The 24,681-nt window shown below is 37.5% G+C and overlaps 5 protein-coding genes across 5 annotated transcripts; 4 read left to right on the forward strand and 1 right to left on the reverse strand.

The window, feature by feature from the left end:
• Positions 1–23: 23 nt before the first annotated feature.
• Positions 24–1,658, reverse strand: LOC129794258 (ankyrin repeat and MYND domain-containing protein 2). Its single transcript, XM_055835026.1, has 2 exons — positions 595–1,658; positions 24–507 (listed from the first exon to the last, which is right to left on the reverse strand). Exons 1-2 carry the CDS (start codon positions 1,534–1,536, stop codon positions 277–279), a joined length of 1,173 nt encoding a protein of 390 aa, XP_055691001.1. The 5' UTR covers positions 1,537–1,658; the 3' UTR covers positions 24–276.
• Positions 1,659–1,871: 213 nt separating this feature from the next.
• On the forward strand, positions 1,872–6,065 carry LOC129794259 (transmembrane 9 superfamily member 3). Its single transcript, XM_055835027.1, has 6 exons — positions 1,872–2,127; positions 2,390–2,585; positions 2,660–3,320; positions 4,511–4,945; positions 5,014–5,244; positions 5,319–6,065. Exons 1-6 carry the CDS (start codon positions 2,056–2,058, stop codon positions 5,461–5,463), a joined length of 1,740 nt encoding a protein of 579 aa, XP_055691002.1. The 5' UTR covers positions 1,872–2,055; the 3' UTR covers positions 5,464–6,065.
• A 753-nt stretch (positions 6,066–6,818) lies between these two features.
• On the forward strand, positions 6,819–11,953 carry LOC129792323 (multidrug resistance protein homolog 65). Its single transcript, XM_055831234.1, has 10 exons — positions 6,819–7,074; positions 7,352–7,615; positions 7,689–7,934; positions 8,010–8,181; positions 8,317–8,631; positions 8,697–9,254; positions 9,326–10,380; positions 10,453–10,749; positions 10,816–11,173; positions 11,241–11,953. Coding segments are annotated over exons 1-10 (3,822 nt in total). The 5' UTR covers positions 6,819–7,072; the 3' UTR covers positions 11,796–11,953.
• A 5,093-nt stretch (positions 11,954–17,046) lies between these two features.
• On the forward strand, positions 17,047–21,422 carry LOC129792313 (U-scoloptoxin(01)-Cw1a-like). Its single transcript, XM_055831222.1, has 4 exons — positions 17,047–17,240; positions 17,388–17,484; positions 19,404–19,598; positions 20,765–21,422. The coding sequence occupies exons 2-4, from the start codon at positions 17,416–17,418 to the stop codon at positions 20,870–20,872; spliced, it is 372 nt and encodes a 123-aa protein (XP_055687197.1). The 5' UTR covers positions 17,047–17,240; positions 17,388–17,415; the 3' UTR covers positions 20,873–21,422.
• Positions 21,423–21,805: 383 nt separating this feature from the next.
• LOC129793108 (enhancer of mRNA-decapping protein 3) lies at positions 21,806–24,377 on the forward strand. Its single transcript, XM_055832753.1, has 3 exons — positions 21,806–22,783; positions 22,851–23,388; positions 23,579–24,377. Exons 1-3 carry the CDS (start codon positions 22,300–22,302, stop codon positions 24,045–24,047), a joined length of 1,491 nt encoding a protein of 496 aa, XP_055688728.1. The 5' UTR covers positions 21,806–22,299; the 3' UTR covers positions 24,048–24,377.
• Positions 24,378–24,681: the final 304 nt, after the last annotated feature.

The following is a 24,681-nucleotide window of genomic DNA, read 5'->3' on the forward strand; positions in this document are numbered from 1 at the left end:
AATAAATAAACAGCATTCTTCAATTTTACATTTAAAATTGTTAGAAATTTATTCTTTTACACAAATTTCTTCTTGCAATTTTCACAAATATTTCAACTTTACAAATTATTATACTTCCTTTTTTTCATAATAAATTCTTTTTCCCTCATCTCCATCTCAATAATGCAGTGAAAACTGGCTAGTAATTGGGGAATGGGAGTCAAAGGGTGTAATAGGAGTTACACACGCAGGATGCAAAAAAAAGAAGAAAACCTTGGGAGAGATTTTTAAGGTAATTTAGTTGCTGACTAAGTTCTGCAATTCACTACTGATGTGCTCAACATCGAGATCTTTTTTAGCTGGGGTGGTGCCTGAGGAATTGGTGGCCTCGGGACGCGTGCAGGTCTTCTTGTGCATGAACCAGTGAAGTCGCTGGCATTCCCTATCACAGTACTGCACCTCCTTGCACTTTGAACACTTCTTGTCTGGCTTCTCTTCGCCGCATGAGCTGCAATATGTCACTGTATCCTGCAAAGAATGGTGCGATTGCCAGGAAAAATGTATTAGAATTTTTTTTGTAATATGAAAAGGATGTAAAGGGAAGATGATTTTTACCTGGAATCCCCTTTGACCGTAAATGGCCCATTTAATAACGTCCAGCGCTGCACCTTCGTTGTCCTTGTTGGCCAATTGACTGACAATTTGTTTGAAGATTGTGAATTCACGGAATGGAAAGTCCCGCACGCATTCCCGGATCATCCATTCGAGGTAATCAAGGACACCCTGTTTTCCCTCTTTGAGCACTCTCTTTGCAAAAAGCTCAACAAAATCATTCTTCATCTCACTTCCCGCCTCCTTGCGTGCCTGGAAGTACTCCCGGCATTTGATGATCTCACTCACAACGTAGCCCAAGTAATGGAATTTGAAGGACATCACCTCGTTTATTTCTCTCTTGCGCTGCACTTCTCGTTCCGACATCATCTCCAGCACCTTCCGGATTGTTTTGAGATTCTCCGCAAAACCACCGAGGCGCTGAAGTGTCAGGGCAATCTTTACGGGATGCATATTCACCTGGATGACGAATTTGTGGAAGGAATCCAGGAGGACAGGCGGTAAATACGGTTCTGTCTGCTGACCCTGGATTTTGGTGTAGTACTCAATATCGCCCTTTGGCACGTAGTTATTAATCACCGCCACAACCCCGTGATTGCTCACAAAAGCCGCCATCTGCGAAGCTGTTCGTCCTACGGAGTTCGTCGCATGGGCATCAGCATCAGCGTGCAGGAGCAGCAAGCAAACATCCACATTCCCCGATAGAGCAGCAAAATGCAGTGCTGTATAGTTGTACTCATGCTGACTACTATTGACATCTGCTCCACGATCCAGGAACATCTGCACCATCTCCTTATTACCCTTGTAGCAAGCATGCTGGAGTGGTGTCATCCCATTCTCATCCACAAAATCCACTCCCGATTTTAGCTGCAGCAGCAAATTTTTCAGCTCATTCACCTCATTCTTGGCGATCTTGTCAAAAATCTCCTTCTCCTGGTCACTCATTTTCCCACCACACAACTTCTTACGTCCCTCAGGTAATGGATTTTCTGCAATTTTCACTTTTTCGTGGGACTTTTTGGGGTACTTTTCCAACGTGATGTTTTGACAATTTAATATCCCACTAAAATTTCTTCGTATGGATATTCTTACGACATGTCTGATGATTCCGCTAGGCAAAATATTTTATTTATTTTTCCTTTCAATTTATTAGTTCTTATTACAGGCATTTTCTTTGCACTTTTCCGAGCAATTAATCAATAAGAAAAAAAACATGAAAAAGTATTTTTGTTTGTAATTTTTAAATGTTTTAAACAAAAGCGCTAAAACATCATACAAATATGAGATTTTGTAATACATTTGTACCATATTGCATATACCATACAAAAATTACAAAATTCTCCCACCGGGTTATGCGACGTGTAGTTGTCAAAAAAAAGAAGATTTTTGGAATATTTTTTCCACGAGAAAGAAAATGCCTTTTTCTCTGTAATTTCACATGCAATTGGCCAGAAATTGTGAAAAATGAAGTACCCACATTTTGTTGCACTTATCCTATCAATTGTGGCTGTGTCTTGTGATGAGCATTCACATATTGTGAGTATTCCCGGAAAGTCTGTGGGGTGCCCCATGTTTTCCCCTCCTTTCTGCATTTCCTCCTATAATTTCTTTGGGATTTTCCTCACTGCGAAAAGTTCTCAAGTGCATGGAGGTTTTTGAGTACTCTGGGAATGCCTGTGGGGATTATTTAGGTGCAATGTGTGGATATTTTTGGGTGGTTTGAGCGGTTTCATTTGTGTGGAGCTGGCTCTTCCGGAAAGATCCATAACAGATGACATCTGTGCTCTTTTTTTTATAGTACGATGATCACGAGGAAGTGGTCCTGTGGATGAACACAGTGGGTCCGTACCAAAATCGCCAGGAAACTTATGCCTACTTCTCCCTGCCCTTCTGTGCCGGTACCAAACAGAGCATCAGCCACTACCATGAAACCATCTCAGAGGCTCTTCAGGGTGTGGAACTGGAATTCAGTGGATATGACATTGATTTTAAAGGTTAGTTGCTAATCCCGCGTTTTTTTTTGGAAGCTCTTAGAAAAATGGTTTCATGGCAAACTTTTATCTTCCAGATGATGTTCCGGAGACCCAGGTGTGTATGGTGGATCTAACAGAGGAGAAACTGAAAGCCTTCATCTATGCCACAAAGAATGACTATTGGTATCAGATGTACATCGATGGGCTGCCAATTTGGGGCAAAGTTGGTGGTTTGGATGAAGCCACGGGCAAGTACTACATCTTTGCGCACAAACGCTTCGTAATTGGGTACAATGGCAAGAGGATTGTTGATGTGAATCTCAGCACGGAGCGCAAAGAGATCCTCACATTGGGTAGTAAGATAAAGTTCACGTATGAGGTGAAATGGTTGCCAAATCCGGTAAAGTTTGAGGATCGCTTCGATAAGTACTTGGATCCGAACTTCTTCCAGCATCGTATCCATTGGTTCAGTATCTTCAACAGCTTCATGATGGTCATCTTCCTCGTTGGGCTCGTTTCGATGATTCTCATGCGAACCCTACGAAAGGATTATGCACGGTACAGCAAGGATGAAGAGATGGATGACATGGAACGTGATTTGGGTGATGAATATGGGTGGAAGCAGGTGCATGGAGATGTTTTCCGGTCTCCATCGAATACATTACTCTTCTCAGCCCTCATTGGGGCTGGGTATCAGCTGACATCTGTTGTTCTCTGCGTCATTATCTTTGCCATCCTCGGGGAGCTCTATACTGAGTAAGTTTTGCTTATTTATTTTGCATGCTACTAATGAAGCGAGAGCTTTTAAGGACAAAGTTTTAAATGCTAAATTCTCATTCCAAAGAATATTTAAATAATGTATGTATGTACCCTTAAAATCAAAGAGAGTGGTAAAAAAAATCTCCTGAGAATTTGAGAGATCAAAAAAAAATAACATTGCTCTCTCTCTCTCTGTTTTGACGCCTTCTGTAGCTTCCCGCCGAGTGAGATTCAATTCAATTAAATGATGCGCTTAATTAATGATTTTATCAAAGTGTCGGAATCTCGGAATGAAAATGCATGAGAAGGGTAATGGACTGTGTGGATCAATTTGTTCAAAGCCACACAACTCTCCTACAAAATTCCAACAATTTCCGATAATTTCACAATGACACGTCGTGTGCCCAACACACCATGTTGTGCCTCTCGCATTGGGCAATGCTCTTTAGCGGCACTTTCAATTGTCCGTGTGCCATCTCTCGAAGTTATAGTTTAAAAAAAAAGTGCGTGACCCCAAAAGGAGTCGCACACAGGTGTTGCTCTCAAGAGGTGTTATGAAAGGGATTTTTTTGCGCTGTTGTGAAGATGTCACGACCAGGTAAAACTCTCTCCGCCGCACACATTTGGCATTTAAAAAAGAAGAAGAGCCGCGATGATGAATAAGTTGATTGAAATGCCAATACCACGATTAGAAAAAATATTTTGTGAGGGTTTTGTCCGCTTAGAAATCGATAGAGTTCGATAAGATTGCTGATTGAATTTTATTTTTCATTATTTCCTTTCAAGTAATGAAAGAAAAATGTATAAAGGTGCTATAATGAAGGCTAATTCACACAAAAATAGACTACAAAAATATTTATAAAATGATTAAATAAATATTTACAAAGATGTCAGAAATTCTTTTCTAGAAAATTAGTTTTTTTTTCATCTCGAGCTAGAAGACTCTCAAAACGAAATTTCTTAAGGTGAAAAGAGAAGAAAGATGTTTAAGAGACTTTCTTTAGATAGAGAAATATTGAATTATAATAAACCACATATTATTGCCTTTCCCAAACGTACAAATTTTCCGATAAGACATCAATAAAGTGAAAAATTCATTGTATTGATTTTTGGTATATAAAGAAAGGCAGGAGATTGTTTAAATATTTAATTCGCTAAATTGATTTTTTTTTAAATCAATTCTCCAGACGAGGGTCAATGCTGTCCACAGCGATCTTTGTCTATGCAGCCACATCGCCGATCAATGGCTATTTTGGTGGTAGCCTGTATGCCCGCTTAGGTGGTAAAGTATGGATCCGGCAGATGCTCGTTTCGGCATTCCTTGTGCCGGTATTTGTCTGCGGTACGGCATTCTTTATTAATTTCATTGCAATTTACTACCACGCCTCGAGGGCAATTCCCTTTGGGACAATGCTGGCCATCACGTGCATTTGCATCTTTGTCATTCTCCCACTGACGCTCATTGGTACGGTCGTGGGGAGGAATCTCGATGGGCAGCCAGACTATCCGTGTCGCGTGAATGCCGTCCCGAGGCCAATTCCCGAGAAGAAGTGGTTCATGGAGCCAGCAGTCATTATTCTTCTCGGTGGCGTTCTACCCTTTGGTTCGATTTTCATAGAAATGTAAGTTAAAAATTTGTCAAAGAATTTTTTTGCTTTGAAATTAATTTGAAAAAAAAAATCTTTGGCAGGTACTTTATCTTCACATCATTCTGGGCTTACAAAATTTACTACGTCTACGGATTCATGCTACTTGTTTTCCTCATTCTCATGGTTGTCACGGTGTGTGTCACAATTGTGTGCACCTATTTCCTCCTTAATGCCGAGGACTACCGATGGCAGTGGACAAGTTTCCTTTCGGCCGCCTCAACGTCCATCTACGTCTACATTTATTCCTTTTACTACTTTTTCTTTAAGACAAAGTGAGTTTTTTTCGATATTTTTTCTTTAAATCTTTTTTTTTAATGTCTATTAACGTTGATACTTTTTTTTTTAGAATGTACGGCCTGTTCCAAACAACCTTCTACTTTGGCTACATGGCCCTCTTCAGTGGGGCTCTTGGTATTATGTGTGGCACAGTTGGGTACATTGGGACGAATGTTTTTGTGCGGAAAATATATTCAAATGTGAAAATAGATTAAAATAAAACCGAGAATTATCGCTTCATTTTGGTGGGAAGGGGGTGTGTATATGTGAAAGGACATGGCGAAGAAGTGAGTGAAGAAATTATAAAAAAAAAATACAATGAACAGTGAGTATTTCATAATTAATTAAAAAAAAAATGTATATGATTTTAATCGCAATTTAAGGGCGCAACCACAGAGCCAGAATTTAGAATTTAAGGAATTATTAAAAAAAGAAAAATGTCCCACAGTTTCGGACTCTCTAAAAGGGAAAAAGAATACTGCAAAGGGATGCCCCACAGGATCATTCACAAATTCTCAATTTATGATTATTTGTGGTTCTTTTTTTTTTTTTAAATAATAAATAAAAAGTATAATTTAAGATTCCCAACTGGTCCAATAACGACATTTAAAAAGAAAAGAATTATTTTGTGTATTTGACAGAGCATTGTGTAAGAATTAAGAGAAAGAATTATTAAAGAGAAAAAAAAAACTTATAATGATAAAACGACGAATGAGGTTCACATTCAATACTTAATTTTTTTTTTGCAAGTAGAGAGACTGTTGTAATTCAGAGAGAGAGAGAGAGAGAATAAATTTGTGACTGGTCAATGCGAGTATAGCTTGCGTATATTTTTGCGAGGAGGCGGTGAGACATAAATCAGAAAGCGCGAGACGGTGACCTATGACCCCAAGGAGGTAACCTCCATCCATACAAGTTTGTGCTCCGTGACAATGCGAAAATTGAATCACATTAGAATTTGATCCACAAATGCGAATTCTTTCATCAGGCAGAGCTACAAAGAGTGGGGGCCATTCAGGGTTTCACAAAGTTCTGAAGAATTTTCTTTTACGTAAATTTTTTTTTATTTTTTAGCTCATCTCCCAACGGAAATTTTCAATTTTTACCTTAGACATAAAATATTTTGTTTTAATAAATTAAAATGAAGAAAAAATGGATTAAAATGATTGAATATTAAATTTAAAACTATGAAAAACCTGTCGAAATATAATTAATTTCCATTTGGATTTAATTGATTATAGATATTTCTCATAATTTGTGCATTTTATTTATTTTCAATCAAAAGCTATTTTTTTTAAATTATTAACTTGCAAAAAAGTCTTCAGGTAAGTCTTTTTATGTTGAGTGTGTCCATGATAAACATATAGAAAAATATTAAAAAAAATAAATTACAAAATATATTTTTTTCTAAATTTCACTTTATGATTCTTTCAAATGTTAAAATAAAATAATTTATTACCTTTAAAAAGGTACACAAAAAAAGAAGATTAAACATTGGACAATCATTCCAAGATGTTAAAGCGGTTGAGGCTGAATGAATATTTAGATAAAAAAAATGTAGAGATGTGGCGAGAATCAATTTCAATCAATTGATGCCCCGAAGAATTGATCTACTAACTGAGATGGAATAGCTCGTGGTCAGTGAGTGTCAGTGCTTCAGTGAGATAACATCCAAATTCGAGAGACTCCTCCTGCCTCTGAAAGTTTCCAAAGTTGGTGTCTTTCTCTTAAATTCAAAAAAATTGTCCCTCACAGTGCGAATTTGCAGCCTCGGTTTGTGTGAAAACTAGTGCAGCACCTGAAGATTGGAGTGCGTAGTGCAAAATGTAAGATTTGCCGGATGTGCACGCATGCTGATTAGCATTTTGCACCGTCAACTTCCTCCTCTTCACTGTGGCGCTTCTGTCTTCTCTCGCTAATTGGCCTTGAATCTATTGAACTCTTTGTCACCAATTGACCCACATGACCCGCACCAATCTCACTCGATCACTTGGTCAAACTTACACACCACACACGTAGAAATGGCCTCGACGTGTAACTTCCGATTTATTCCCTGAGAGATTTTGCAATCCTTTTTTTTTGGGGGGTGAATTTTGCCTGCAGGACTGTGGTGAGAAATGAAGAAACACCAGAGGATTCAGCTGCAGCTAGTCGCGTAAGCTACTTCCGCTTGTATCGCTTCGCCACAAAATGGGAACTCTTCCTCATCCTCTTGGCGACAATCTTTACGGCCATCAGTGCTGCCACAATGCCCATGATCATCGTTGTCTTCGGGGAATTTTCAACAATTCTCATTGAGCGAAAATTCTCCGTGGGTGCCAGCTCTGAGACAATCCTCCTGTGGATGTTTGGCGGTGGCAATGTTCTGTAAATTATCCTACAATTCCTCATGAGCCATCTCCACACCGTCATACCCTCATGATTTACTTTTATCTTCCAGCATCAATGCAACATGGGAAGAGACACGTGTGGAGATAATCAATGATTCTGAAGCATATCTCATCTGGTTGAGTATCCTGGCGGCAATTCAATTCGTTGCCAGTGTTCTCTTTGTGGACATCTTCAACTACACTGCCCTCAAACAGATCACGAGGATCCGCGTGAGGTACTTCCAGGCAATTGTGAGGCAAGAAATGGCCTGGTATGATAACACAAATGACAATAACTTTGCCTCGCGTCTTACAGAGTAAGAATCTTCTCAAGCGTCTTTAAAGAATTTTTGCCATGACTTAAATTTTTTTTTCATTAAATTCTCTTAAAGCGACATTGATAAAATCCGCGATGGAATGTCGGAGAAAGTAGGAATGTTCCTCATGCTGATGCTGACCTTCCTTATTTGTATTATAATTTCATTGGTTTATGGTTGGAAGCTATCTCTTGTGATCCTGGCGTGCCTGCCCGTTCTTATTGTTTGCAATTTCTTTGTTCTAAAGGTGATTTTTTTTATTTAATAAATATGTACATACCTGTTAAGAATTAAAAGCCTAACTTTCCTATAAATAACTTTACGATATTTCAAGAATCAAAATATTTTTAAAAAAAACTAACTTTTTTCTCGTACAATTTAGTTCCAAAGCGCCTTAACTGCCAAAGAATTGGATGCTTATTCCAATGCTGGGGCTGTTGCTGAGGAAGTTCTCAGTTCAATTAGGACTGTTGTGGCATTTGGTGGGGAAGAAAAGGAAGCTGAACGCTATGCTAAACGGCTAAAACCTGCTCAAAAAGCTGGACGGAGAAAGGGAGCTTTTTCAGGACTTGGAGAAGGATTGCTGAGAATGTTCTCTTACAGCATAAATTCCCTTGCTTTCTGGTATGGTGTTACGCTGATTCTAGAGGATCGTGGGAAGGAAGTGAAGGAGTACACGCCGGCAATTCTCATGATTGTGAGAATGAAATTAACTGGAATTTCCTTTGGCGAAAGGGAAGTTATTACGATTCTTTTTTTTAGGTTTTCTTCGGAATCTTGGTTGGATCGGAGAATATGGCTAAAGCTGGACCATTTTTGGAAGCTTTTGCCACTGCCAGAGCATCAGCATACAGCATCTTCAAGATAATCGATCGTGAGTCAGCGATTGATCCCATGTCAGGCAATGGGAAGGTCATCAATACGGGAATGAAGGGTGATGTAGACTTTCAGGGTGTTAGCTTCCACTACCCCTCGCGCCCGGATGTCCCAACGCTGAGGAATCTCAATATTAGCGTAGGGGCTGGCCAGACAATTGCCCTCGTTGGGCATTCTGGATGTGGGAAGTCAACAATTTTGCAGCTTTTGCAGAGATTTTATGATCCAAATGAGGGTAAAGTCTGTGTTGATGGCTATGACATCAGGTTGCTAAATACGTCTTGGCTTCGATCGAATATTGCTGTTGTTGGACAGGAGCCTGTTCTCTTTGCCACATCCGTCAAAGAGAATATTCGCTGTGGTAAGCCCGATGCAACACAAAAAGAAATTGAAAATGCCGCCAAATCTTCCGGAGTGCATGATTTCATCATCAGCCTGCCAGACGTAAACTATACATAATCTTATCCATGAGAATTTCGTAATTATATATTCTATTCAAAAAAAAATCTTTTCAGGGGTACGACACTCAAGTTGGTGAGCTGGGAGCACAAATGTCAGGAGGTCAGAAGCAAAGAATTGCCATTGCAAGAGCTCTGATACAGAATCCAAAGATCCTCCTTCTGGATGAAGCAACATCAGCACTTGATTCACAAACAGAAAAACTTGTTCAGGACACCCTGGAGAGAGCTTCAAAGGGACGAACGACAATCATTGTGACCCATCGCCTGTCCAGCATCCGGAAAGCCGATAGGATTGTTCTAATGGATCGTGGGATTGTCCTCGAGGATGGATCGCATTTTGACCTAATGAAACTTCAGGGGAAGTACTACAATCTCGTCCGAGCGGATTCTCTGCAGAATGCCCAGGCAGACAATGTGGCCACAGAGAAGGAAGAGGACGAGAAGAAAAAGAAACGCGACAGCAAAGGACGAGAACTGATGAAGTTCGATAATCACGTTCACTTTGAAGAGAATACCCTTAAAGCGAGTAGCGATGATGGGAAAGAGGAGAAGATTAACTCCTTTAGGGTATTCGTGCGTATTCTCAAGATGACAAAGGCAGAATGGTGCTACCTCTTCCTTGGCGCTATCTCTGCTGGTATCATTGGTATGTCCTACACGGCATTTGCCATTCTTTTGGGTGATATCTATGGAGCATTGTCAATTGAGGATCCTGAGGAGGTTCAAGCTGAAACGAATATTCTTTGTATTGCTTTCTTAATTGTTGGCATCATTACGGCAACAAGTTGCTTCCTGCAGAACTTTATGTTCAACACAACAGGTGTCAATCTCACCACGAGACTCCGTTCTCGTGCTTTTCGATCGATTATGAAGCAGGAAATGGCGTGGTTTGATCAGGATGTTAATTCCGTGGGTGCTCTCACGGCACGCCTATCCGGAGATGCGGCCAATGTTCGTTCGGCTGTTGGACCACCAATTGGGGGTATTATTCAAGCTATTACAACACTCGTTGTGGGCATAAGTGTTGCCATGGTGTACTCCTGGAAGTTAGCTCTTGTCTGTATGTGCTTTGTCCCTCTTGTCCTGGGATCTGTTATCTTTGAAGCAAAGTAAGTTGAAGGGAAAAGAAGAAGCTTCTCAAGAGTTGCTAAAAAAAAATCTAAAATTGATTTTTTTGGCAGATTCATGACAACAAGCTTCATGGCTGAGAAGAAGGCAATCGAGGAGGCAACAAAGATTGCCACGGAAGCTCTGCTAAATATCCGAACTGTTGCCAGTTTGCGTCAGGAGGGAAGTATGGTGTCACGGTATTCAAAGGAAATTCAGAAAGTGGAGAGATCCGTCAAGAGGAAGCTCATGTTTCGTGGATCTGTCTTCTCAATTGGTCAATCTGCTCCCATGTTTGCCTACGCAGTGGCTCTCTACTATGGAGGTGTCTTGGTTGCCAATGAAGGAGTGGCCTATGAGAATCTCATAAAGTATGTATCAAGAATTCATAAAAAAAATCACAAAGAATTGATAACCAGAAGTTTCCCCATATAAAGAGTTTCAGATTCCCTCCTATATGCTGCCATGATGCTGGGGCAATCCTTGGCATTTGTTCCAAGTCTCACAGCTGCCTTCCTTGCTGCTCATCGACTCTTCCAAATGATGGACCGAAAGCCAATTATTCAATCCCCAAAAGACATCAATGACAACAAGAGGCAGGAATACGAGAGTACCGTGAGCTTTGCATCCGTTGAATTTAGTTACCCAACACGAAGTGAAGTCCCCGTACTCCAAGGATTGGATCTCAAAGTGTTGAGTGGGAAAACAGTGGCCCTCGTTGGACCATCCGGATGCGGGAAGTCCACATGTGTACAGCTTCTGCAGCGCTTCTATGATCCAGATAATGGAAGAATTGTCAGAAGCTCAAAGTAATTCTTCCTTAATGTGAAAAAAATATTATTCTTTTATTCTTCTTTTTCAGTTCCTGAATTCTGAGGAGATTTCCAGTGAAATTGGAATTCCAGACTTGCGTGGGAAGATTGGGATTGTCTCACAGGAACCAGTTCTCTTTGACAAGACAATTGCTGAGAATATCGCCTATGGGGATAATGCACGGGATGTCCCACTCGCTGAGGTCATCGAAGCAGCCAAGAGTGCCAACATCCACAGCTTCATCTCATCCCTCCCACTGGGGTATGATACGAATTTGGGCTCAAAGGGTACTCAGCTGTCGGGGGGACAAAAGCAGCGTATTGCCATCGCCAGGGCACTTGTGCGTAATCCTAAAATTCTCCTCCTGGACGAAGCAACATCCGCCCTTGATGCTGAGAGTGAACAAATTGTCCAGCAAGCTCTGGATCTGGCTAAATCCGGAAGGACTTGCTTGATAATTGCCCACAGGCTGTCTACCATTCAGAATGCCGATATAATCTGTGTCATCCAGCAGGGAAAGGTCACGGAACAGGGTACTCATGAGGAGCTCCTAGCTCGTGGTGGCTTCTATTCCCTCCTCTACAACACCCAACCAATTAATTAGGGGCAAAAGAAGGTCCCGCTGAAGAAAAAAAGGTGCGCACACACACCTGTCGTCAAGATTGCATGCTCTTGGACACAACTCCCCCACAGAACACGCCTCGAATTCACATCTCGTTGTAAATTAAAATATTAATTTCAAAATGATTAAAAAATTAAAAATTATTATTTAGTGCTGAACAATATCTCTCCCAAAATGAGTTTTACGAGTGCAAAAGAAATTGATTTAAGAGGCTGCAAATTTACTTTTCTGCTGAACTGTTAAAACAAAATTCATTTGCAATATCTCCGCATTTCTGAAAGAGATAAAATTCTAAACTAACGAAGCAGCAATCTCGAAGAAAACTTGCAACATAAAACTTATCTCTCTCTCTTTCTTTTCTTTAAATTTTTTATGCAATTTCCTCCATGTCCATCGCTTTGTTTGCAATTAGATGTGGATACAAACTCCCACATATTGCCCGCAAAGAGCAAACAATGAATTCAATGCAGAGGAGCATGTCTTTTGCGCGCGTCTTCTGTGGACTATTGCAAACACCTCGCGTGACCATTCGGGTGGCAAAAATGAACAATGCGACGCCAAAAACTCCAACATATTGGCTAAGATCGGATAAAGATTCCTTGCGAAAAAAAAACCCAAAGGAGGATGTCTTCCGCTTGAAACCAATTTTCCACCACTAAAACTCATCATGCAAGACATTGGGAAATTACTCGAGAAGATTTCATCCAGAAAATTTTTCAAACAGAAAAAAAATTCACGCGTGAACTTCATCAAAAATGAATTTCTTGACTTAGAAATAAGAAAAAACAGAAAAAAAATCTTTCGCAATGAAAAGAAGAAATATCTTGGACCGAGATTATTAGGAAAACGAAAAAAAAGATTAAGATGGAAAATTATAAATTCGTTCGAGAGCACAATGGGTTGCGCCTTTCCACGTACATGTAGGTATGACACAGATGCATTTGAACTTAATGTTGGCCAAAATAATTACAAGTGAAAAAAAAATAAAATTGTTGGATTTATGACGTGTGGATGGTGATTGTTTCCGCGCACCCAGAAAGGTCTGCAATGCTGTGCGCGGCTTGAAGAATTCACACACAGTGCAGCATAAAAGGCGGGAAAATTTACATATAAATCACATTTCTGAGCAAGCAAACAAGCGTATGTATTTGAGTCAGAATTAATGCTTAAAATATATGAAATTAATACTCTCTGTGTGAGCTATTATGTCAGAAGCCAATGGGTACCTATATATGAAGTTTTACACACAGAAAGGTGGAAAATGCCGCATAAAGTGTAGGTTAACAAACACCCCCAACTTGCATACTTTGGGAGGCCTGAAATGCAATATCTCTATCCATATGTTATTAACTGCAATACAGAGTTGAAAATATCTCTAAATAAGATTTTGTAAAATTTTTGAGTTAGATTTAATGTATTTTTTAAAAGATTCTTTGTCCTCCCATTATTCCAGGAAACAGTGAAGAATATCAAGAATTAAGAAGAGAAATCTATTGAAAAATTCGGCAAAGAATTACCTAAAAAATAAAAAAATCCTATGAATAGCATCACCATTGAACTAAATACAGGAATAAAAATAATTTTACAAAAATTATTACGGAAGAAGCATTAAACGCTCTAAGAATTGAAAGGAATATAAAAAAATCAATAACATTAACTTGTGGGGTTTAGGTTTAAATCAGATTTCTTAGCGAAGAGACTTTTTCTTCATAAAACATAATCCAAAAAAAAATCTTAATAGAAGCATAAGAAAGAGAGATATTTAAACTTATTGAATAAAATCTTTCGAACAACTGAATGAATCAACTCTGATGTGCAACAACAATTGATATGCGAATAAAGCTCAAAGTGCCGCTTAAATCCGGCAACAAACTCCTGTGGTGGAGATTTCGCGGTCTCAAATTACGCGTGTTTGGAGCCTTATTGAATGCGCCGTGGTAGACAATGTGTGTAAAAGAATTAAAAAAAATAACAAACCTAATAATTATATCACAAAGTTCCCAGCTTAATTACAAATTTCACAAGATCTTGAATTTATCGATTCCCTCCACTTGTAGCACATTTTTTCCCGTGAAATCTCTACCAAACAGCCAGCAACAAGAAGTTGAGGGCTTTTGCAAAATGCAGTTTGGGCGCACGCAGTTTTAACGACATTTTTATCGAGATGAGATTAAATGGCGGGAAATATAATTAAAAAATAATAACCTCCAAGGTGGGTGGGTGTCGTTGTTTAATATGGAGCAAACATTTGTGGTTTTATTCATAATTCTTTTATATTGCAATAATAACATTATGTTATTATGTTAATAATAAAAAAATTCACATACAAATTTTAGAGCATATTTTCGTCATCTTGTCAACAAGCTTTTTTTTAATTCTTCTTTTGCATTATATGACCTCTCTGTGCACTTTTATTGAAGAAACAAAAAAATTTAGCAACTCTGTGATCTTGGGATTTTCTTGCAAATGAAACCAAAAGCATCTACGCAATATTCCAAAATCTCTAAAATTTTAATTTTTTTTTACTCTGAATTAATTGCGTAAGACCTGTGAGGTCATTTGATCCAATTTGCATTAAGTTTTCTTTCTTCTTTAGTTTAGTTAAAGAAAAAAAGCTCCTGCATTGCAATTTATTATAATTTTCAGAGAGAAAAAAATTTCACAACTTGGCATTGACTAATTTAAATTTTTCTATTCTCATCTCATCCGAAAATTAACCATTATAGCTTGATCCTCATGCCTGGGAAAATTCAATCACGCCAATACCCGGCAACGTGATGATTATTAATTGATCCCACAGAGAATCGTCAAATTGACTCCACAAAAGCTCACAGAAAAATGTATCAATTAAAAGACGTTGGAGCTGCTTTATTTTTTTTTCCTCTTACAAATTGCTCCCCCCGCGGAGATTCCCCGGGTACAGATTGATTTGTAAAGCAGCGAAAACTTTAAGCAGAAAATGCATGAACGAAAAAAAATGCGATGATGAAACGGAAAAATATACTGAATTGAATTGAATTGGGTGCAATTTTTTTCCTTCCCCGCGTAATGGCGTTTTAGCATTATATGTATTATATGTACATATTGAGACACAATTAAAATCACCCAGATGTTACACGCGGTCTCTTGTAATTTATGCCTCCACAGAAGAGTTGAAAATTTTATAAGATTTTGTTGGATGGAGGCTTTTGTTCACATTGCCCAACCATTATATTTATTCTTCATCCGGAGCTATATGCTTATGCCATCCCCGCTGTGCGAGCTTTTACAAAAATTTAGCCTACAAAAAAGATTAAAAATTATTGGAAAATTCTTCTGAAAAAAATTAATTTTAGTAGCTCAAATAAATTTCAGCTTTTTGTAAGATCTCATTTCTATTAATTTTTAAATTTCCCTTAACCATCGAAAAATATTTTTTTTTTAGGATTTTCCTCCCCACTAGGTCACGCACATGAATTTGCGCGCCAATTTGCAAATTTGCCACAAATTAATTGCGCGAGAAAATCCATGCTAATTGTCGTTGGTTTTCCATAATGCTTTGGAGGACAAAACAGAACAAATCTTACCGCCATTGTCCTCACTGTGGGGGCAAAATGAGAGAAATTCTCCCCCCCTCCCCCATAAGGAACATGTAAGTACCTGCCTAATTAATAAAAAATGCAAAGATAAAAATTAAATATAGCATGGATGGAACAGTATAAAGCGAAAGAACGGTAAGTAAAACTTACGGGCTGTGATTCTTTCTTTGTCAGTGAAATGTGAAATTGACGGAAAATTGAGGATGGGCAAATTTTGAGGCAGGCTTTCTCGCGCACCGAATCACAGCCAACGCGCAGATAATTTGTGAGAAGCCTTAATCGTGGGCGTTGGCTGTGATTCGGTACGCGAGAAAGCCTGCCTCAAAATTTGCCCATCCTCAATTTTCCGTCAATTTCACATTTCACTGACAAAGAAAGAATCACAGCCCGTAAGTTTTACTTACCGTTCTTTCGCTTTATACTGTTCCATCCATGCTATATTTAATTTTTATCTTTGCAGTTTATATATATTTATCTTTGCATTTTTATATGTATATATATAATGTATATATCTATGCATTTATATATATTTTATTTTATTTTATATGTGTATATAAAACGCCCCGCTTCGCGGGGCGTTGGACTTATGCAACTCAAGATATGACATGTAAACTTTAAAACGCGATATCTCCGGAACGGCTACATAGATTTTCTTCATTTTTGGCATGGTGATAGATACTATAGTCAACTATAACATATCAAAATATGAAGCAATTCTATAAAGCCGTGCTCGAGATATTCATCGAAAACTCATTGAAAATTTTGTTTTCGATTTTAGCGCCACTTGCGGTCATTTTTTGAACTTGCGATGTTCCGAGCAGTTGTAGGGCTCGTTAATATCTTTCATTTGAGCCCGAGTTGATCAAAATCGGTCAAGCCGTTCTCGAGTTATGGCCGATTTTCGATGAAAAATTGTGGCGGCCATATTGGCTAAACGGCTTGGCAGATTTTCGAAAATGAGGTATCGTTGGAAAGGTATTGATGGCCCCTACAACATATCAAAATTTCAGATTTTTAGCTATTACAGGGGCTGAGATATAGCAAAAACAAAATTTTGAGGTTATTCAAAATGGCGGACGAAGGGGTGGGGGGGTGGATTTGACTTCATAATCGTATGTCTTCCACCCGATATATGAACTTTGCCGTTGACCGCAAGTCTCTATCTATTACCGTTCTCTTGCAATATAGCTTTATATTCCGGCCGGACGGACGGACGGACGGACGGCCGGCCGGAAAGATTTTTGGCGCATACGTTTTTTGGAATGTGGGGACTCTAATTCGTGCTCATCCCGAGTTTGAGCCCGATCTGACGACTTTGCATTTTTGAGTGTACACAGAAGCTGTGCTTCTTTTAAGAAAGAATCACAGCTAAAAAATTAAAGACAAAACCCAGCGGATTCAATAGAGTTGAGACTCCATAGGAAATTTTTCCATCCCCATTTGTAATTTTCACGCGCGTCCCCGGAAAAACTTATCGGGGGGGGGGGAGGCTCTCTGTGTGTGTAGGTAGGTGTAGGTGTATGGCATTCCCTCCATTCCGTTGCTGCATTTCCCGCGTAGGTATATGTTGTGGCTTTTGCATCATTCTCCTCCCGCATCTGAATTTTCAGGGGGAAAAATGCACGGTGTGTATAAATGGGAGATCACACGTGATTGTTTGCCTCATTCACGAACGATCTGTGCGCGCCAAAACTTCCTCCTCACAATACCTCTCTTTTGCTGCATAGTTGTAAATTTTTGTGCGAACAACGGTGTGGAAGTGATGAGTTATAGAGAGTGAAAAAGAAAAAAAAGAAGAGTTTCCTTTCCCTCCAATCAGCCTGTGTGTTTACATTTACAACAAGAAATAGTGAGAAAAATTATTTATAAATAAAAAGATAAAGTCTCTGTGAAAGAGTTTTATAGTGTGATTATTTTCCCTCTTCTTTCACCACCGCGTGCCCTACACGTTTTTTCTTGCCCTAGTTTTCTTTAAAAAATTTTCCATTTATATTAGAGGGAATAGCAAAAAAAAATTGCAAGTGATGTGGAAATTAATTGGAATATGTGCGACACTCTATGGATTACTTCTCTTGGATATCACAATTAATGCGGTTTGTATGCACACATTTTTTTTTATAAATTTATGAGAAGAAGAAAAAATATTTTTATTCATTTCACGCGGCTTCTTCCTGGCACAAAATGTGCACGATGGTGCAAATAAGTATTGCGTGATGTTGGAAAATTGGAGATCATTTACATTTTGTGCATTTAATTGAAGTTCATCTCTCTCGGTCAATTAAAGAGAAAAAAAAACACTGAAGCACAATCTTAAGGATTTCTCACGATGCTATTACCTTCTCCAAGGTTCTAAATGCGCAGTGATTGGAAAGAGAAGAAAATGAAACCTAATATTAGGGAGAGAATATATGTAAGCCTCCATATAAACCTCTTGAATTGATTGATCAATCGAAAGTCAAAGCTATAAATCATGAAAACTAATAAATTCTTGAATTGAATTTTTTTAAATGTAATTTTGCATGTCTTAATCTATGAATGATTTAACCTTTTGTTAATGGATGCAAAGAAAGAGAAATAAAGTAAATTCTCAGGCAAAATTAAGGCATTTTAAAGTAATAAATTTAAAGGTTTTGTGTTCCCTTTCTATTAATTTCATTTAAAAAATCAATTTTTTTTTTCATTTATCACAGAAAAAAATGTTTAGAAAATTTATTAGTTTGATGTAAGAAATTTGAATATAACTTCTAATTTTGTTCATATAGTTGATTTTATTTAACATTATTGAAAAGCACATTAAATATTAATTAAAGTATTTTTAGAAATTCTTTCCCTTCAAGGAGAATTTTTTAAAACGTTCAAGATATTAAAAAAATCATTTTGATAAGATTTTTGTTTGAGAAATCTTCTAAATAATTTTGAAAATAATTTTGCTCTATTCTCCTTCTAAACAAAAATTATTAAACCCTCAAATACCATTAATTAAAGTGTAAGAGAAGATAAAACAAAAAATAATTTAAGTAGAAGAAAAATTTGTAAATTAATTTATTTTGAAAAATTCTTTCTCTGCATTTCTTTTCTTTTAACATTTCCGTTTACACATTTTCTTGGACTCAGGCCAATTCAAAGGATTAATTTTATTTTTTTTAAAAATACTCTAAAGCTTGAATCAAAATTATTCTTAAACTGATTTCAATTTAATGTTGGGTAGAATTATTTCCGTGCTCGCAACTTGAAGTTTGTATACTTTTTTCCCGCAAAAAGATTGGATGTGTTCACTGAAAGTGCCCCATAAATTGCTGGAACTTGTGCAGGTTAAGCAGTCATCTTGCCAATTGTATCCTGGAAGTTTCTAAGAGATCTTTAGGAACTTTCTTTTCGACACTCGGCTGATCTTTGATTTTTCATAAAGGGGTCAAAATCTGTTGCGCTAATAAGGTTTACTTAAAAACTTCAAACTGTTCTTTTATATCTCCAACATTTCTTATACAAATAAAATAGGCATACTAAAATGGGTTAAACAATAACATAGATTGTTCTTTAGATGGAAATAAAACATGACTTAATTAATTCATAAAACAATAAATAACTTACGCATCGATTTCCTCATCGTGTTGCGTTGAAAAAAATTGTAAATTGTAAATTTTTGAGATGTTTGTTTTATTCACCAACATTGTCTGTGAATGTACCTATAAGATTTGAATTAAAAAAAAAATGATTTCAGTGTGTGTTCTTGATCGCGAATTTCAATTGAAAATTTTCCGGGGCAGCAGGAGGAAAAAGTAAAAGTGCAACGGCAATTGTTTTAATATTCATCGCTGAAAAGAGTCTCAATAACTTCGTCTTCACTCACATTTCACACAATATTTTTGTTCCTTCTCTTCAGCTGTTGCAGAGAGAAAAGAGAATTAAATTCCAATTAACGTGAACTTTTGCTCCACATCAAGATCATTTTCATTTCATGCCTCTTCTTTCATTTAAATTTATTTAATTTTTTTTTTGGTATTTCCTGCAGCAAATTGATGGATATGAGGAAGGAGTAGACTATCCTGCATACGATTCCGTACCCAAGGATTTATCTTTTTCGTGCCAGAACCGAATACCAGGATACTACGCGGACATCGAGGCGAGGTGTCAAGTGTGGCATTGGTGTGTAAACGGAGGGCAGCACTATGCCTTCCTCTGCCCCAATGGAACAGTTTTTAATCAAGTGAGATTTATTAAAAAAATAAAAATATAATAATTATTAGGTACCTACCTGTGTTGATGGAGAGAATGAAAATTATGGAAAGTGATGAGAAAAATCAACTCTTGCTCTCCTCTTATCGTTTAATATGTAAAATATACAAATCAAAGTGATAAAAGTCAAATAATCTTGATGAAAATCTCTTCATTCATTTCAATGCAAAAAAAAAAAAATTAAAAAGGTTAAACCATAATAAATAGCAGAGAATAATTTTTCTTTCATTTCGATTTCCATTGATTTTCATCATCACACCTCCATGAGAACCAATTAATAAAAATTTATTGTTTGCCATAAAAGAAACATACTCTGTTGTGCTATCAAACGATCTTATCTTTAGATTGTTACGCTTGTTTCAAGATCTCATGTCTATTGGATAAGTTGGTCTATTAGTTTTTACTCGAGTTTATATATTTTTTTCAACATTTTCTTTCTCTTCATGCAACACCATCAAGCAATGACAAAGAAAATGTAAAATGTCCGGAAATTATAAAATTCAGCAATAAAGATTGCTCGTGCATTAAAAAGCATGAGAAATTACTTCACAATCATCTCTATAAGTAGTTTGTAACATAAACAAAGCATGGACTTATTATGTAAAGAAAAAAAATATTTTTGGCATAAAAAGTGTTAGTTAGAAGGTACATATTACAAAAAAAAGGTTTTTTGACCGAGTTTTGAACTTCTTATTGTTCTTGGCATTATTCAAATTGATTTGTTTAAAAATTATCTTTGACTTTTCCAATCTTAAATTAATTTTACAACATAAAAGAAAAACAATTTTATTATTTTTATTAGAAGCATTTAAAGCTTGAAAGAAAATTCTCATAGGTTCAAGAATTAAAATTATTCAATTTGAATAAATTGCTCGTGAACTCTTCAGTCATTTTCCAACAAATGATTAGATTACAAACAGGAACGTTTATTTGATAGCATCTTATTTGCATTTAATCATCTCTTGGGAAAATAATCCGTGTACTAAATGCATAATTGCGCAGTGATTAAATTTAAAAGGCTTTGTAAATTCTTAACTAATTTTTCTCTTTCTCTGAATAATGAAATTTTCTGCATTATTTCAACAACAACAAAAAAATTATTAAATATAAAATGAATTTTCCTGCATTTTCTTTTAGGCTTTCCGTGTCTGTGATTGGTGGACAAGCGTAGATTGTCCTGCTTCGGAGCAACTTTACACTAATAATGAGGAATTGTACAAGGATTCAGCTGGAAACTTAATATGATCCGACGATCCCCAAGACACTGGTGACGGTTCACAGAGGAAATTGGAACGGCTCCTTGCGCTCCCTCGCACCCAAAGCACAAGGAGTTTACCCACAAAGGCATTCACCACCAAACCATCCCGGCAATCATCATCAGGCGGTCTTCGTGAGAGGTCAACGAGTCAGAAGTTACCATTGAAATTGCAAAATATTAATAATTTATTGGAAAACCAAATAATTGTGAGCCAACAAACGTCGGAAAAGCCATTTCGCGGAAAAAGGAAGTTTCACGTGAATCATCATGATACGGACGAGCTGAGGTTCTTGGAAAAGTTAAATTTGCAGAGAAAATCTGAATTACTGAAAGAAAAAACAAATAAAACTATTTATGAAGAGAAGGATGAAATTTTCGAGGCGGTGGAGTAATAGAAAGGAAATTCACTTTTCCTTCATATTTATTCACAAATTGTATATTTTACGCATTTTTATTTAATTTAAATAAAGAAAAAAATGCAAGAAATATGATATTTGAATGTAATTTTGAAATGAATATAGAATTGAGAAAAATTTATTGAAGGGAAATTTATTTATTTAGATTTTAATAGAACTTTTAATAGACAGCTAATTTTCATTTGGTTTCTATGGAAAAAGGTAGGTATCTTTATTAGAGCTCATTTAACTTGTTTATTAGTTTTTTATCTTTTTTTTGACACAAAATAGCTAGAAACTTCTCCAAAATTCTTATTATTCTAAAATATTTTACTACCTCTTGCGAAATTCTTGTTTTGCCATATTTCTAATTCTTTATTCTTTTATTTTTCAACTTTTGAACATATTTTTAGAATATAGAATTTTCAGAACCTTCAGAACCTTTCCCTTTGACCGTTATTAGGCAGTTAAAAATTCAAAAAGTCATTTCGGAATTCCGGAACAGCTGATTTTTTCTTTCGAATATACTTTTCGGACTTCCTCAATGGAAGATGGTGCAGAAAAGCTGAAAGACGCAGTGTTTTATTTTTTTGCGTTAAAAAGGATATTTTGATGGCTTTTACCGTGAAATTCTTAATCCCAAATAAATCCTCTTGATGTGTAGTATGTAAAAGAGTTTGAAGTTTCTTAAGAAAACGCATATTGACGACTTTTTTGAAGAGGGAGTGAAAGGACAGAAAAATAAGTGCAAAGAGAAAGTAAACCAAATCTTTTGTGTGGCTCAAGAAAGAGACAAAGAAAGCCCTTAATTCTTAGCATTAAGTGCATCCCGGGATCTTGTGCAGTTCTGCAGCTCATTGCAAAGATCGTGGGGGTTTTATAGTTTGTAAGGATTTTGTATGAGAAGGTTTACAGTGTGGAAGAAAAATCTTTGCTGTGTGTTTACCAACTGAGGACATAACCTGAGTGACTCAACAATTTCTCCTATCCGGAAGTGTGTGTTTGTGCGGGAGCTGAAGATGAGTGACAATTGGATTGGGAAGTCAATATCGATCACCTGCACGGATCCTGGGGGTGTTTTTCAGGGTGTCATCAAGGATGTCAGCCCCGAAGCCATCACCATTACTCGTGCCTTCCGGAATGGGGTTCCTGTACCCAAGCCCGACACAGAGATCACCATTGCATCGGTGAACATTGCAAATTTGGAACTAATTCCAGCCACGCAGAGTAGCAACATCACAACGACAGCCATTAGCAAACCAACACCGATAAAGCATCCCAACTTCCCGGAATTTGGTACACCGATGCGCAATCCCATTCCGGGACCATCTCGTGCTCCCGGGAAAGCTTCCCCCAGCACTACTGGCGGTGCCAGTAATCTCATGAATAACGGGAAGTTCTATCCCACGAAGCAGCAGCAATTTGAGAATAATTTTGGAGTGCGCAATGCATCAAAACCACTAGATATTGCCGGTGGTGGTTCAATGATGAAGAATGGAAATGGTAAGCTTCAGACTTTCCATGAAATATTTCAAGAGAAAAATATATAAATTTCTTTTTTGAACACAAGGCAATGGCAATGGGAGCTTCAAGAATGACCGAAAAAAGTCCAGGAGGCAGTATAATAGCAAAAATGAAACTTTCGGCACACCCGTGGACGATCCCATGATGGATGAAGATTTTGACTTTGAGAAGAATCTTGCACTGTTTGATAAGCAAGCGATTTGGGATGAAATTGATGCTACACAGAAACCAGATCTACTTCGACAGACAGTACCCATGCAGAGACGCAAATACCGGCATGATGAGAATGTCATTACGTCGGAGCCGGCACAGCTGAGGCAAATTGAGGTGGACTACAACAGTTCACGGGACTACGTGACGAGTGAGGGGCTCATTGTGCCGTCCATTCCGCTGATTGTGCGCAATCGCATCCAGACGGCAGCTGAGGCGCTGGGACTAACGTGGGAGCGGCAGAGCGATATCCTTGCGCGTGGAACGACGGAAATTGCGCTGCAACTGCTCGGTGGTGGACGACGTTTGGTTCCCAATAATTCTCATCAATGGCCAACAATTGTGGTGATCTGTGAGGAGCCCTACAACGATAAGTAAGTACATGGAACCCGTTTCTCTACTAAAATTCCGTTAATCCAGTCATTCAAATTAGAACGTTCTGTGGGTAAATAAAATGAGCAAACTTCTCCAGATTAAATGAGAAATGGAGAATGGAAGCATGTAGACTAGGAAGTTGCTCAAACGCGCGTTTTTTTAACGGACTATACCCTAAATATTTTGTAGGAAATCTGAAATTGGTATCTGCACAGGACGCCAGTTGGCGACGCAGGGTCTAAAAGTTGTGGCATATGTGCGTGAAATTACGCACCTGAGTCGCCCAAGTCGTGAGCTAGATCTCTTCAATGCCACTGGCAGTATGTACACGAATAATGTGAAAGAACTACCAACAGGTGTGGACCTCATTGTCCTATCTGTACGTTCGGCCATCCTAACTCCAGTTCTTCTCAAGTGGATCAATGAGAGTCGTGCTTCGGTGCTAGCAATTGATCCACCTGTCCATGGGATCAATCAGGTGCAGATTAAATGCTCAATTTTGCCAATATTGCCACTGGACGACATCAATAGGCATGCGTGCGGAAAGCTATACCTCTGCAATCTGGGTATTCCCGATAAGTTCTTCCGTGAGGCCGGAATCAAGTACAAAAGCCCTTTTGGCCATAAATTCGTTATTCCAATTCACTTGGTTGACTAAAAACACTGCTCATCTTGTTTTTTTTTTTAGTTTTGCGCCTTTTTCTTTTCTTTTTTTTTTGGCTCACGAGACTGATTGGCAGCGATGATGCTAACCTGAGCATTTGCTGCGCGGGTGTCTGTTTTTTTTGTCAAAGAAAATAATTTGGAAAAAAAGCTGGACCAATTGCATTTCAATATTACATCAATTTTTATTAATTCTGTTTTTGTAGAAATATCTTTTTGGCTCCGGTAAATTTATTTTTGTACATACCTTTAATTTCAAAAATTTGTATCAAAGCAGCTTTTATTAAATCAAAATTTCACAATAAAGTTTATCAATTGGCCCACATTCCTTTGTGTTTTCTGTTTTAATTTATTTTTAGGAGGAGATAAGTATAAGATTTTTGGAGAATTTTTGTGGTAAGTAGATTTTTGGAGCTATTTTTTATCCCAAAAAATATTTTGAGCTTCTTGGCTTTCTAATATTATTTGTTTATCTTTAAAAGAATTACATTTTCCTTTATACCTACTTTTATTGAATTTCAGAACCTTAAATCATTATGTTTAGAAGAAAACAAATTACTAATTTTTCGTAACAATGATTCACGAAATCTAAATGATTTATCAATTAAAATAATTTTTATTAAAACAAT

Source organism: Lutzomyia longipalpis, chromosome 3 (assembly GCF_024334085.1).
Source record: "Lutzomyia longipalpis isolate SR_M1_2022 chromosome 3, ASM2433408v1".
Taxonomy (NCBI): domain Eukaryota; kingdom Metazoa; phylum Arthropoda; class Insecta; order Diptera; family Psychodidae; genus Lutzomyia; species Lutzomyia longipalpis.